The 14359-nt window shown below is 41.3% G+C and overlaps 2 protein-coding genes across 4 annotated transcripts in view; both read right to left on the minus strand.

Annotated features, from left to right (window-relative positions):
* MRPL3 (mitochondrial ribosomal protein L3) overlaps window positions 1–7667 on the minus strand; it is a 28367-nt gene extending 20700 nt beyond the window's left edge. Inside the window, exons 1-4 of the mRNA XM_054638306.2 lie at window positions 7431–7667; window positions 5458–5636; window positions 4541–4632; window positions 3662–3760 (exon numbers count right to left, since the gene is read on the minus strand). Of these exons, the coding sequence (XP_054494281.1) occupies window positions 3662–3760; window positions 4541–4632; window positions 5458–5636; window positions 7431–7510 (450 nt within the window). The 5' untranslated portion in view covers window positions 7511–7667. The remainder of the gene's footprint in view (window positions 1–3661; window positions 3761–4540; window positions 4633–5457; window positions 5637–7430) is intronic.
* A 5447-nt stretch (window positions 7668–13114) lies between these two features.
* Window positions 13115–14359, minus strand: part of CPNE4 (copine 4) — a 229561-nt gene continuing 228316 nt past the window's right edge. For all 3 annotated transcript variants that reach the window (XM_054628058.2, XM_054628050.2, XM_054628066.2), the window contains one exon: window positions 13115–13715. In XM_054628058.2, coding sequence (XP_054484033.1) covers window positions 13584–13715 — 132 coding nt within the window. In that variant the 3' untranslated portion in view covers window positions 13115–13583. The remainder of the gene's footprint in view (window positions 13716–14359) is intronic.

The following is a 14359-nucleotide window of genomic DNA, read 5'->3' on the forward strand; positions in this document are numbered from 1 at the left end:
GAAACTAATAATTTAGAATGTTGATGACAGATGCTATTTTTTTTTTTCATGGCTGACAAGGAGTTTTGTAGTAATTTAGAAGTAGTTTCTCTTTTTCAAAGCTTCTGATGACTTAGTTCCACACCAAATGATAAATGTAATTTATTTAACTAACAAAACCATAGAAAAAATTCTTGTCTTGCAGAAACTTCTAGAAATGCTTAAATTTCCACAGAAGAAAATTTTGAGTCTCTGAGCAAAAAAAGAAAAATTAGTAACGAGTTTATGATCCACACATTTTTAAGATATAGCAAGTACACTCAGTGTCAAACCACTGCTGACCTACTAAAGCAGAGATTTTGCTTTCAGATGAGTCTGACACATTTTAAAGTACTTTAAATTATTCTCAGCTGTTTTAAGCAAGACATCTCACAGAACAGCAGATCACTGAGACAAAACCAAGCAACAGAAACAGTGACGCAGGAAAACTGTGGTCACAGGGAAAAAAAGAAAGAGATACAGCCGATTTTCCTTCAAATGATTTCTGGTAGAAAGCAATTTAAGCATCTAACAATACTGTCACACTTGGATAATCTCATCTCTGAGGTCTGCTTCTCAAAACTCCTCTGCAGTTCCCTCTCTCTCAAAAATTATTTTGTGTATTTTAAGAGCAAGTAATGCGGACAATTTAAAAAATATTAGTTAGTGTACTTGGCAACAGTTTTGAAAATCTGCATGTTGCCCTTTCTTTCTGAAAGGTGTTAGAACAGAGGAAGTTTTATGAAGAATGAGGAAGCAAGATGATGAGGACCTCTGATTTAGAAAAAAAACCCAGAAATTTTAAGTTTATGAAATCTGTCTTTGAGAGTGAAAAATGTTTCCCAAGAGATTTGTTAACTTGAGGTCACAGTACAAAATACTTCATATACCTTTAAAAAACCAGAATCAACTACATACAAAATCTCTCCTAAGGCCACCAATATTTGAGGGATCAGTGGAGCACCTGTACTAATCTGCAGAACTCTATGTGAGAATGAAAAATAAAGATATGGAATCCCTACTAAGTGCCTGTATATCAATCCTTGATTTCCAGTTATGTAAAACTGCTGCCTTAAGCTACAGCAAGGGGAGCCCAGTGCTCAGCATGGGTGGCTGGAAAGAGAAACCACAGCTGAAGAAAAGCAAGTTGAAGTCAAAGGGCAAAATTCACTTGTATCTCAAGAGTCCTACTCTAGGCTGTAGCCTTGCACTGTTCTACTGTAACAGCACCTCCTCTTCAAACAGCCATGTCAGAGATATATTTTTACAAACAAAACACTTCAGTCTTTACAAACCCTTCCTAAAAAGCAATATTGAAGAGGGGAACACTGAGTGAATTCTCAGATGTTCCTTATTTTTCAAAAAACCAACAATACCTTCCAGTATTATAGGAAAATGGTCAATACACTCTCACTTATAGTAAGCATATAAAATATTTTTGACAAAAAAAAAAAGTCTGAGCATTGGCAGAACTTACTTTTGAGCATAACTGTGCATTAAAAAATCATGAAAAATCTGTTCACTTACAACAGAGTGACATACATCAAGCTAAGAAGGAAAAATTAATCTTGCTAAAAATGCAATACCCTTTATCAGTTTTAAAGCAATTTGACACTCCAAAGAAATACAGGAAATTCTTTGTTAGAAAAATTACTGAAGGAATCTTTTGATTGAACTCATTAAAAACAAGTAGATGTGAGGAATCTGAGAAAGAGATTTTCCTATGAGGAATTAACAAAAGAGAAATTGCTTATGCTAATACAAGACAGTATCATTCAGCTTTCTTTTATATCTCACTTCTGACACTTCTGAGAGAAAAGAAACACATAAAAAGGCTGATAAACATAGGACAACAATGATCCAAACTTGCAGCTAAATCACAGAAATACATCACTTAGCACCTTAACAACTAAATCTGCCCAGAATCAGCATGCCAAATTCTTCCTTAGGAATTATCTAGTTTATACAATCATGATGTCAAAAATAATAATACAGAGCTCAGTATAATAATAATAATAGTAATAATAATAATGATGATGATACACAGTTCAGTCTCAGGCCAGGACCTCACCAAAGACTGTTAAAAGAATATTTAATTAATTTCTTTATTAAAATGAGTCTAAGTTCAACCAAATTAATAGAAGCTAACCTGGGAAAAGTTATGCACAAAGTCTTTAACATAACTCACACTACTAATAAGTCCTTGAGTTGACTTTTTACATAGTTCTGCTTTGAAGAAATTTTCATAGGAGCTGTTTAAAAAGAAGTTTTCTTCATACCTCCTTACTTTTAGCATGATTTTACTCTGATAACATACTGGATTTATTGGTAACATGATCTTAATGAAAAGATCAACTCTAAGGAGTTTAATAGGCAAAATACAACTTGAAAACATTATTCCCATGACTCTTGCATGTCTTAGACCAAAGTAAGGAAAGAAAAAAACACAGCTGTCATTTTCCCAGGAAAATGTCATACCTGGAAAGTAGAAATGGACTGAAGTGACACAATAGACACCTGAAGAGTGAAAGCTGTGCTAGTCAAACATGGCATAAACCAATTGAATAAATGAATGGTACTCTGAAGTATAAGCCTGTTCAAAATCAGCAGAATATACTAAAAAAAGCCAACAGATCTATCAAATGAAAAAAGGTCCTTCTTCTCTTACCTCCACTAAAGCAGAAACAAGTGCACAGAATAATTCTGAGGCCCTGGGATAATCATCTGTTTGAAAAATGGAAATCTATGCTCTCAAAAAGCCATGATCATGAACTGAAATAATCTGCTTAGTAGTCGTGAGCCCTGGGATTTTTTTACTTGCCCAAATCAGACAAATGAGTGTCAGGATATTGCAAGAATTGAAAAATTATATTTTACAGGAATAATACATCACAGAAACATCCTTTGAGGGAATGCTTTGTTCCTGCTTGATCTGTAACTCATCCTGGGGAATGACAGCTCTGCCAGACAACCTCAGCCACTAGAGATACCTGGGAATTCCACATAAAGCAACTGGGATGTCTAAAGAAGTGAGTGGCTTTGATATGGCTGTTGATGAGTTACAATCATGAAGCTATCTTCCTGAAAAGGTAAGTCTTAAAGTTACTTAGCAGCAGAACTATTGGCAAACTAAACAATGTCACAGACCTAGGAAAAAATTAGAGCTACAGCTAAAAAGAGAGTACAGAAGAGTAAGCCAGAGCACTAAGTTGTAAACAACTGATGGAGCTGAGTAAGTTTACAACAGGCTCCTGAAGTGTATTAGTATATAAGTGAAGTATCTTGCAGTCCTCAGCTCAACTGCATGTCCACAGACACAAAGAAAACACATTTCTCCACTGCTAGTGGTCCTTCAAACCCTTTCACCAGCATGGGACACTGCACATCAAAGCAAATTCCTAAACCCACAGCCTTCCTAGAAAATTAAGAGGTAAAACTTTCAGAAAGTTCCTCTTGCTATTCTCTTAACCAAGAATTTACACTCGCTTTAGGAAACGACAAAGGTAAATGTGACAAAAGATCAATTACAAAGCACACTTGTATGCCAAGAAATCTTTCAGAGAAGTCTACTTCTGCTACTTTTGTATTGTAATCACAACAGAAACAACTCTTCCAACAGTGACACCCAAAGTGCTTCACTTACAGAAAAAGGAGATACATTTTTGCCTCCAACAAGCAGCTTAGCTGTTTTTCCACCCGACTCTTCCTTTGAAACATATCTTAAAACATGGCAATCTTGGACCTAGAGAAAAGAAAAAGTGTTCATCTGAGCATAAGCAGATGTGTATACATTAAGACAACAAAACACCAAAGTCAGTCTCTGTTTTTGTAACAGAAGATACAGTCTAAAAGTAAGACAGTGGGTTGTGTTTTTACCAATGACATTGCTTTTCCAGTGAACTGAAGGCTTATTTCAGAAAAAAAAAATTAGTAGAATGTGAACTAATTTCATAAATGCTCTAGAAATTATAATCACCCTTTTCACACAAGATCTGCAAAATCCCTGTTTTAAGTATTCAAAGCACACAATAAGAGCCCCCATTTTAGACTCCTGCTGCCTTGCCCTGTAAACCTGATGGCCTTCACAGCAGTGGCTCCTCTTGTGGCAGCAGCCAGTCAGCAAAAGGCTTCATCACAAGAGCAGCTGCCAGAGAATATGAAGAAGCAGCTTCAGGGCTACAAGGGCACAGAGACCAAGGTGAAAGTAATCCAAACATGCCCACGGGTGGAAAAAGAAAAGAAGTGAAGTGGGATAGTTAACCCCAGCTTTGTTGCATCACCTAGGTAACACCACTCACAGCTCTGCAGCATTTGAATAGCTGAGGCAGCAGGGCAGAGCACTTCTAAAGAGTATGGATATAAACAGAATGGGCATGGTGTATTATATAGGAGTGAAAGAAATTTTCACTTTCTTTCAGGATTTCCCACCCTGTACAAGTAGTAAGTTTCACTTTTCCTTGAAACAGCTGGTTTACAAACTGAATACAGTATAGGAGATTAAATTAATTATGGTTTATTTCACCTTAAGTAGTGTGACAGCATGTTTTTCTCCTGATTTGGTCCATATCGGCATCATTCCCAGTTTTACTGCAACAACACCAACTCTGATGGAATCTGTAGATCAAACAGAACATGGATGCACCTTCACACTTAATAAATGAAAGAGGTCAAATAAAAATCTGCAAAGTCCCATGAATTCTTATCTTTTCTAAGGAGGTGAAGGAAAGAAAACATCACTAAATCCTTGCAGGTATGCTGGGGGTTTTTAACCCTACCAGCAGTAAAGTTCTACCTGTTTCAGTTGTGTTTGATAGAAAATGCAACTACTTTTGGTTTGTTTTTCTTTTCCAAAATACAGGGCCAATGTATTAGAGCTAAACTAACTATTGAAAAGTTTGCTGTAGGAGGTTCTTCCCACCCCAATCTCTGCAATGGCAACCTGTCAAGTATGCCACACAAATGATGTGACCCTTTGGAAAGCTCAAAAACTTAATTCTGTATTCTAGTCCATAAGAAATTGTAATCACAGACCAGAAGTGGGATGTATTATATTTCACTTTTTCTTCAGAGCCCAGCAATATTAACAAAAACATTTACAAGTTCATACACTTTATACTCTAAGGAGACTTTTTTGACAAATTCTTAATTTATTATCTTCTTGTTGTACAGCAGTGGGATGGGCCAAGAGCTGAACTAAAAACTATCCTTAAGAACTAAAAGTTTTTTAAAGGTTCTTAACATCTTGTAATATTTTAAATGTGTTTTAGAGAACTAATATATTACATTTACTTATCTACCAGGAGATTTATTGAGTGATTGATGTGAAAGCCAAAAGGAGAATACCTCACAAGACACAATCCTGACGTTACTGAATTCAACAACACAACAACAGTATTAATTTCAGCATGAACAAGTATTTCAGAAGTGATGCTTTCTCACCTGGTGTCCACTTATTCAGTGGCCATGGCTCATCTTTCAGAGGGCACAGCTTGCTGGCTGTCTGAGCTTTGTACTCCTCTGCAGTTATCTTCTTGAGGAACTCCACATTCTCTTCAGAAAGATGCTCGTGCCACCATGTTGAACTGTTGATGTGTCTGACTACAAAGCCCAGCTGACCCCTTTCCAGAGGTGGGAAAAGGTTTTGAGTGTCTTATCAGTACAAAAAGTGTCTCATAACATGTATGTTACATCTAATTTATAAAACACTTGATTATCTGTCATTTGACTAAGTATTCTGAATTATACCAAAGGAGAGCGAGCATCAACAAACCAACCAATTACTCATTTTAAGATAAAAAACCCCAGCCAGATCCATGAACAAAGAGATTACAGTAGTTACTGTTTACCTTAACTTTAGCAAGACGTTTTAAAACAAATTCTGGTGGCATCCTTCTGTCCAAGATGGGATGTTATGGCATGGATGGGTGGGCCATCAGCTGAGAAAAGACCTGTCTGGATTGTCAGCTGAAGGAGTCACAGCTGATGGTTTGGACTCTACTAGAAGGCCAGTTACAAGCAGAGCTCCCCAAGAGTCTATTCAGGAACTTGTACTGTTCAATATCTTTTTCAGTGGCCTCTGACAGCGGATGAGTGCACTGTTCTTAAGTTTGAAGGGAGCAGTGGATGATGCCCAGAGGTGTCCCTCTGCCAGCCAGAGGAACCCAGTGAGATCCATAAAGCAGAAATGCATAGTCCCATGCACAAGTGGCATGGAATAATTTGTGAGAAAGCTACCGACAAGGCTGAGGCAGGCCATGTCACAAGGTGCATACCAGGAGAGTGAGAGAAGAGCTACAAGCTGAAGAGGGGGGTTCGGATTTGACCTAAGTAAAAAAAAATGTTCAGCCTGAAGACAATCTAACACTGGCACTGGGGTCTAGAGGGACTGTGCAGTTTCAGTCCTTAGAGGCTTTCAAGACCCACAACCACAAAGCCCTGAGCACCGCAGTCTGACTTCAGGGCTGGTTGCACTGTGAGAAAGAACTGAGACCTCAGCTTAGACCTTGGCTCCTCAGCTCCCTTCCAGCCCCAACAACTCTGTGATTCTACAAACACTGCTGAACAGCTCAGTGTCCTGCCATAAATGTTATGAGGGCTGAAAAAGGCTTGATTGCTCCCTAATCCTCTGCAACGTCAACAAAGGAGTATTTAATAGTACAGGCAGTGAATGCACGAAGGAGTATTTAATAGTACAGGCAGTGCATGCACGTGGCCAGCGGGCCAAGGTGACCCCAAACACGGCAGGTCAAGTCGCTCACTATGCTCCAAATACACTTTGGACGCGAACACGCCTGTCCTGCCGTAACTCCCTCGCAGGCCGGGGCTATTTCTAAGGCTGGAATGCCTCAGCAGTAACCCTGGCACCCCGAACAAAGCTTCCAGGGCTGCCAGTAGCTGCACACAGAGGCCTCTCTCTCCAAAGGGCGGCGCCCAGGGGCGGGAGAGGCCCCGGGCCGAGGGAAAAGGGCGGCTCAGGTGCCCCTCACCTTCCAGCACCTGAAGGGAACTTACAGGAAGGACGAGGCAAAACTACTTACAAGAGCCTGTAGTGACAGGACAAGGGGGAGTGGGTTCAAACTAAAAGACAGTAGGCTTAGATTAGATATTAGGAATAAATTCTTTGCTGTGAGCGTGAAGCTGCCCAGAGAAGGTGTGGATGCTTGGCAGCGTTCAAGGCCACGCTGGATGCAGCTCTGAGCAACCTGGTCTAGCAGAAGGCGTCCCTTCCCACAGCAGGGGGGTGGAACTAGATTACCTTCAAGGTCCCCCTCCAACCCAGGCCATTCTACCATTCAACGACCTCGGGGCTGCGACAGGGGCCGAGCCACGCTCTGCTCCCCGCTGTTCCTGCCGCTTCTTCTTTCCCTCCCGTCCCCCGGAGCAGCCTCTTCCCCTCCCAGCCGTAGCGCTACCTGTGTCCGGGAGCGGGAGCCGGCGCCGCCGCCGCCCAAAGGCGCCCGCCGAGCCGGGCCAGCCGCCCCCAGCCCGCCATGCCGCCACCCCGGCGGAGCCGCCGCCGCCTTCCGGCCCCGCTGCGTCCGCCGCTGCAAACCTTCCGTGCTGCCCCGGACACAGAGTTCCGCCCCGCGGGCGGCGAGCTCAAGAGTGACAAAAAGCCTCCCGAATCACCCCAAAATCGTGGGCGTGGGCTGCAGCACCCGTGGCTGATGGAGCTACTCTGACTCGGGAGGGAATATCTCACCCGAGGGGGAGGACGTGCAGAAATAGCCACGGGTCCCTTTCCCCCGCAGCCCTTCCATTCTTGCCATGGCTCCTCTGCCTGCATTGCAGGCGCCAGGCAGTAAAATCCTGGGATTTCAGACACACACGCGTGTCTAAAACGGGAAGATGGCAGCGGCTGGTGGGGTTTATCGCTGGCAAGCACCCCTTAGGCACACCGGGTTGCGGGACAATGGGGTCAAAACCTTCCTGCAGGTGTTGAGCAGGTGCCCTCAAGGGTGCGGTGGTGTCTGGGAGGAAGCGACTCTGCTGTGTCAAACTTCCTCGGGGTGCGGGGCTTAACCACGTCAGGGCTTTGCTTCCATGGAAATGAGCGACAGGGCGAGAGGAAAAGGTCTCAAGTTGTGCCAGAGACAGTTTAGATCGGATATTGGGGAAATTTCTTTTTGGAAAGAGTGGTTAAGCATTGGAACAGGCTGCCCGGGGAAAGTGGGATCACCATCCCTAGAGTGTTCACAAAACCACGTAGATGTGGCACTTAAAGGTTAAGGACGGGGTGATGTGATGGCCCTGGCAATGCTGGGATAAGGGGTGGAATCGATGATCTTAGAGGCCTTTCCCACCCTGAACGATCCCATCCCTCTGTGACTGTGTGCTCCGAGCCTGTGGCTGGGCCGTGTGACAGCCAGCGAGCAGCAGCGTTTATGGGAAGGGTATTTAATAGTGTAGCCAGGGAAAGTTCCTGGTACAGTTAAAATGGGTGGGTCAGGCAGAGGGTTCTGGGCAGCCTGGCAGGGATGGTACCTGGGACACTCTGGCTTTGGTGTGGGCTGGCTTTCATCAGTATTCAGGATTGATGCACTCTTTTTTTCCTTCTCTGGGCAGGGACCCAGCACAACTAAGAGTGCACTAGTTAGTATAGCAAAGGGGTATGAACCCAAAATTCCTTTCTGGTTTCAGCAGAAATTCCTTTTTATAAAGACACACCAGCTGTCAGCATGGTCAACTGGAATCTGTCCTTGTTTCTCTTTACCCCACTACTCCATCTTCTCCCCTGCTTTGGTATGTGTGTGTGGGGGTGTTGCACTTGAGGCTTGTAACTGGTATTTTGGTGTTCACACCCAAAACTGTGATCCAGATACCAGTAGCTTTCACATGCATTCCTTGTCCTGAATTTACTTCATGTCCTTTTAAGAAGTAGCCACATAGTGTGTCCAGAAATGCATCTCCCAAGTTTACAGTCCTACTGTCATTCCCTCTCTGAAGCTAGGTAGGCATCTCCACTGTCACAGTGATCACTACATCTTTTTGCTCTCTCCCTGGCATCAAGAACAGCATCAGGGATGCTGCTAAATTTCATACAGATGTGTTTTCTAATGGGGTCCATTGGTAGCTTATGCTGCTGCTCTGAGAGAGCTTTATATGAGGAGAAATAAAGGGGTCTAAGAATGATAAAGGTGTTATCTCCCAATTTCTGAGCACTGTGGCAACCCTACAGTGGTGCTAACCCAACCAAAAATCCCCAGGAAGTAGCAAAATTCTATTTCCCCCCATTTTAGAGATCTGCAATCAAGGCACATTGCAAGATCAAGTAACTTGTCAAGCCATGGCAGATGTTCCCAGCCAGAAAAGAGGGCTCCCTTGATCCTAGAGAGCCTTGTTGCCACAGCATGATGCTTTTCTCATGTAGCATCCTGCACAGCTGAGGTGACACAGGATTTCCTGCACCAGTAACATGGTAGTAATACATGGGGGCACACATTTCTGAGAGAAAAGTTTCAGTTCTGTACTTTTCCCATTTTATCATGATGCAAATGTTGGTTTTTTTTTTTTTTTTTAGTGCATGCAGCTTGTCATGGTGCTAAAGAGGCATGAACTCGTCAGGTTTGTGTGTGTAAGGGGGAGTGGGTGTAGCTGAACACAGCAGTAAAAGGCTTTCTGCATAGCAGTGGAAATGGCTGCTGCTCTTTTTGGAGGAAAGGAAGAGCACCCATTACAAAAAGCTTTCCCACCAGTCTGCTGCCTTGGGTAGTCCTTGGAACTTTAGGAAGAGGAAACACCACTTTTGAACTGTCAGCCTTCACAGGAGAGGTCACCTGGATTTCACCTGATCAGTTTGGAGGATCTTTCCAGCTTTGCAATGAGATTGGAAAAAACAAAAAAGAGGGGGTGGGAGTGCAGCCGCTGATGGTTTGCAGTGAATGCTGCAAGCAAACATGCAGCTGGGCTGCATTCATATATCATTCATATAGCTCTGTAATTGCTGAAATTGTCTCTGGTATAGAGCAGCTCCTCAGCTCAGGAGTGCAGGTACAAATAAGACCTCTGTCTGAAGGACACGTGGTGCTATAAACTCTATTTTTCTTGTGGCAAAAATGGCACTTTCTGTGAATAAAAAAAAAATAAAAAAAAAATAGAGAAGTGTAAACTTACCCTAGGAATCTTTCAGCTCATCCTCCCCAGAAAACACCCCACAAACAAACAAACAAACAAACAAAAAAAAAACCAACAAAAACCTACAACCAACCAAAAACAAACAAACAAAAAAAGTAGAACACTACATTGTTCATCATGGTAAAATCTTTGTATGGAGAGGTTTTACCTTAGGGTAATAAGCACTTAGCAGTGTATTAGTGCTTTTCTCAAATCTTTTGCAGACTTAGTTTCCCATACAAACTAAAATGCAACTCATCCCAGTATCTGACTCAAGAATTATAGATGTTAATGTATTTTGGGCTAATAGGAGTTTTCTGTGACTTTTTGGGTTTTTGAATTGGATTTGAGATAAAAAGGAAGGCAGGGTTGTAGTTGGCAGAGAATATATTTTAGATCATTGGTTATCTCAGAAGGACAAGATGTAATTTATTTTAAAGCAGTTTTCAGAATTTAAAATGGTCCATCAAAAGGCAGTTGAAGTTAAAATTTGCATAAAAATCTGCAGGAGAAATTGATGGCAGTTCAGCCTAAAGGCAGAATGGCCTTGCTAAAACCTTAAGTAGATAAAACAGGAGAAAAAAAATCCCATTTCAGAGATATATTCATATATTTAATGAGGTTACCCTGCACAAAGTCCACAGTATTTTATTGCAGAGAGTTGCTTGGAGCAATGAAAATAGCATCCAAAGCCTCATTAGAAAGCCTTTACCATATGGCCAGTTTTGTCTTCTGTGCATCCTACACCAACTCACCACACTGTTACGTGTTTGTCTTACATGCTGAGATCTGTACATTCTGAAGGAGATTTCCAATTGATTTTTCAATACCATGAAGGTATCTTTCCAAGTACTTGAGGGCTGCTACAGAATTGCTGACTTATATCAACCACTGATAATGATTTGTTTTTAAGTAGGAGCATTCATAATCTGGATTGTGTGAAGTAAACAGAAAGATCTGCAGCAGCTGGGGTTCTAAAGACACTTATATAGACCATGTACACACATGAAAATGACTGATGGTTTATCTAGCTCAGCATACAATAGCCTGTTGATCTCTGCATTTTACCTGATGCCACATTATAGAAGCACCTTGTAACACCTCTGGAAATGAAGAGCTGTAACTGCCCAATTCTAAGTAACCCATAAACACTTCAAAAATTAGTTTAGTCAAAGATCATATGTACCAGAAGGACAATTTATCTGATTCCTAATTTTTCTTGCTGAAAGCTTTCTTTTATTCAGTCTGGGAAATTATAAAGAAAAGGCTGAACTTCTCAACTGTACATGACATCCCTTAATGCAGGTTCCAGGGTGATGTAATACTCTTTACATGGTGAGAGCACCACCATGCCTCTGAGGAAGGATCTGAAATCACTTTTCAAGTATTAAAGTCCCCCAGTACTATTGCAAGATATTTATGATACATGACAGTGACCTTCATTTTACAGAGGAGGAATGTGAGGTGCAGAACATTTAAAAATCTTGGGCAAAAAACAAAATGAGATACTGGAGGAGGAAAGAACACGGAGTCATTGATTTTTCAGTCCTGTGCTTTAACAGCTAGAAAATGCTCCTCCTGAGAATAGGGAAGGAAAGAAAATAGGGGGGAAGTGGGAGTAAGAAACTAGAGGTGTTGGATGTAAGAATTAAGAGTCATTGGCAGAATGGTCTATTACATGTAAGGGGAGATCACAGCAGCTTCCAGATAAAATACACCCACAGAGGGAGAGATGTGCAGCCTGACAGGGTAAGCTCTCAAACGAAGTGTCAGCCATTACATGGAAATGTGGATTTGAGATCTATCAGTTTGGACATCTCCAGACAATTTATACCCATGACCAAGTAATACTAGCTGCTGCTCAGTATCTGATCAGCTGAAGAAATCTTTACAAGCAAGTGTGAATGATGGCACTGCAGGATAGAGATGGGGCAGAACTGAATGTGCTGGGGAGGCAGCCCCATGCATTCTTGGCTATCCCACTGCCTTCATTTAAGAGTACAAAATCATCAATCAAAGCTGATCCTATGGAAGTTACCTCTAAAGGAGGATCAGGGAGCTCAACTCTTATGTTACCTGCAAACTCATTTAACAATACATATTTCTTAACCAAAACCCCTTGCTCACAGGGGAAGGTTTCCAAAATTTTCAGCACTGGCCCCAAACAGCTTCTTCAGGAACTAGCAACAAGAATTCAGTGGGAGTGGGAATTCAGGTTTCAATTCAGTGGGAGTACAACTCATCCAAAGTTGTGCCTTTTGGACAATCCCACCGAGATTATTTTTTGTCAAATTTTCTCCTTAGTTTTTAATGAATCACATCCTTCAATCACAGAAAATACTGATCTAATTTCTTCACTTACATACATAAATATTTCAATAGAAAGTGCAGTCCACCACCATTCTATTCTTGCGTGTGTCCTCTTTTATTTAAAAAAAGGTGGCTTCAATATTCTTTTGGTAAAAAACAGTTCTTCTGACACACATGGGTGATCTGTGTGAGGATGAAGTTACAAATCACTGCTTGTCACAAAATCAGGCCATGCAAAATTTCATTTGGAAAATGTGCCACACAGATTTGGACACTGCATGTGAGATTTAAAAACATAAATGAAACAAAAGAAGAATTCCCAAACAGAAGAGGTTATAGAATTGGATAGCCAAAATACATCCTGTTTGAAAGCCAGCCAGACTGTTTGGATTAAGACATGTTTTAAGACATGCAGTCTTGATGGATCATGCTCTCCAAGCCAGATCTCTTTACAGCTATGGTCTGAACACTTTGTAACAGCTGGATTTGTCAGGCTTTTGAAAAGTTACTACTCAGGCCACAGACTGAGTGGGCTTCTTTGGGGGTCCATGTTGTAAGGTGCTAACTTTAGAAATGTCCATGCTTCAGGTCAGGTATCTCTTGAAACACTTTCTTACCCTTCCCTTGGAATATGGAAGTTGAAAGCAAGGCAGCCTTGTTGCAGAGAGAGAAATAAAGACAACTGCAAAACTGTGTTGTTTTTATTTTAAACATGCAAAATACAGTTCATGCATCTGCCATTTTGAAAAATCTCTCAGTTCATAGCAGATTAAACCAAAGACATTTTGGCTATTGACTCTCAATAAATATTTCAAAATGCTTTACAGTGTAAATATAAGAAATTTAGCAAAATTTCAACAAACCTGTATAAAAACCAGATACAGATAACTTTTTATTTCAAGGCAACATGCTGTAATGTAAAGAGTTCACTTTTTTTTTCTGGATTTTTTTTCTCATAAAAAGGTTTCAACAATACAACCGCTTAACAGATTTAAGCCTTTAGGCTACACATGCAAAAAAAAAAAAGGTATTTTAGTTAAAAATCACCAAAACGTGCTATTTTTTTGTTTCATTTTTTAAATACAGTAGTTGTAGACAGTAGCATTTTTCTTTTTTAATTTTGTAAAAGAGTGCAGGCAGGTTCATGGAGCTAGTGTCCTGGAAGACTCGTACTCTGACATACATTTTGGTTTTATCCCTTTGCCATTGTAATAGTCCACGACTTGGTTTGGAACTTCAGCCAAAACGCTTTTTGCTAGAGCAGCTGGGGATGCCTGCAGGAAATGGTAGAAAACACAAGCATTAACCTGGTTCTCTGCTTGAAGTGCCATGGGTTTTAGAGGCATTGGTGCCATGAGATCAAGGGAGGAAGTATGGTACAGAAATGGAAGGCAAAAACTTAAAGCGAATTATAATATTGCTGGAAACTCATTTTATGAGTCAGTTTGGGTATGGAGCTGTAGCTACCTCAAAGTACACTAAAGCCAAAAATGCTCTGTGTGACTTCAGGTCCATTTGGACTATTTTGAGTTCAGGGTAACTGAATTTCCCTGCATTCTGGGAGAGCCCCATATCACAATAAAAAGCTGCAAAGACTTCATCAGTGTTCAGCAAGGAACCCTGCAGAGCTCCAAGCTGAACATGAATGGACAACACTGAGAAAGGGAGACCTTCATCACCATTCTGTTCCTCAGAATCTGGCATGGTGTTTTAATGGAATGCAAAGGTTTTAATTCAATCAAAAATACTTTGTGTTTATTGGAGCTAAACAATGGTTACAACAAAGCTTCAATCCTGGGCTTGATGGAGGCTTTAGAGCTCTTCCTGCAATGTAAAAATGGCAGGTATCCACCAGACTAAGAACAGATGACCCTGAAAGGCTTTCACCCCGGGCAGGGAGGAGGGCTCCCCCTCAGTG

Source organism: Agelaius phoeniceus, chromosome 1 (genome assembly GCF_051311805.1).
Source record: "Agelaius phoeniceus isolate bAgePho1 chromosome 1, bAgePho1.hap1, whole genome shotgun sequence".
Lineage (NCBI taxonomy): Eukaryota > Metazoa > Chordata > Aves > Passeriformes > Icteridae > Agelaius > Agelaius phoeniceus.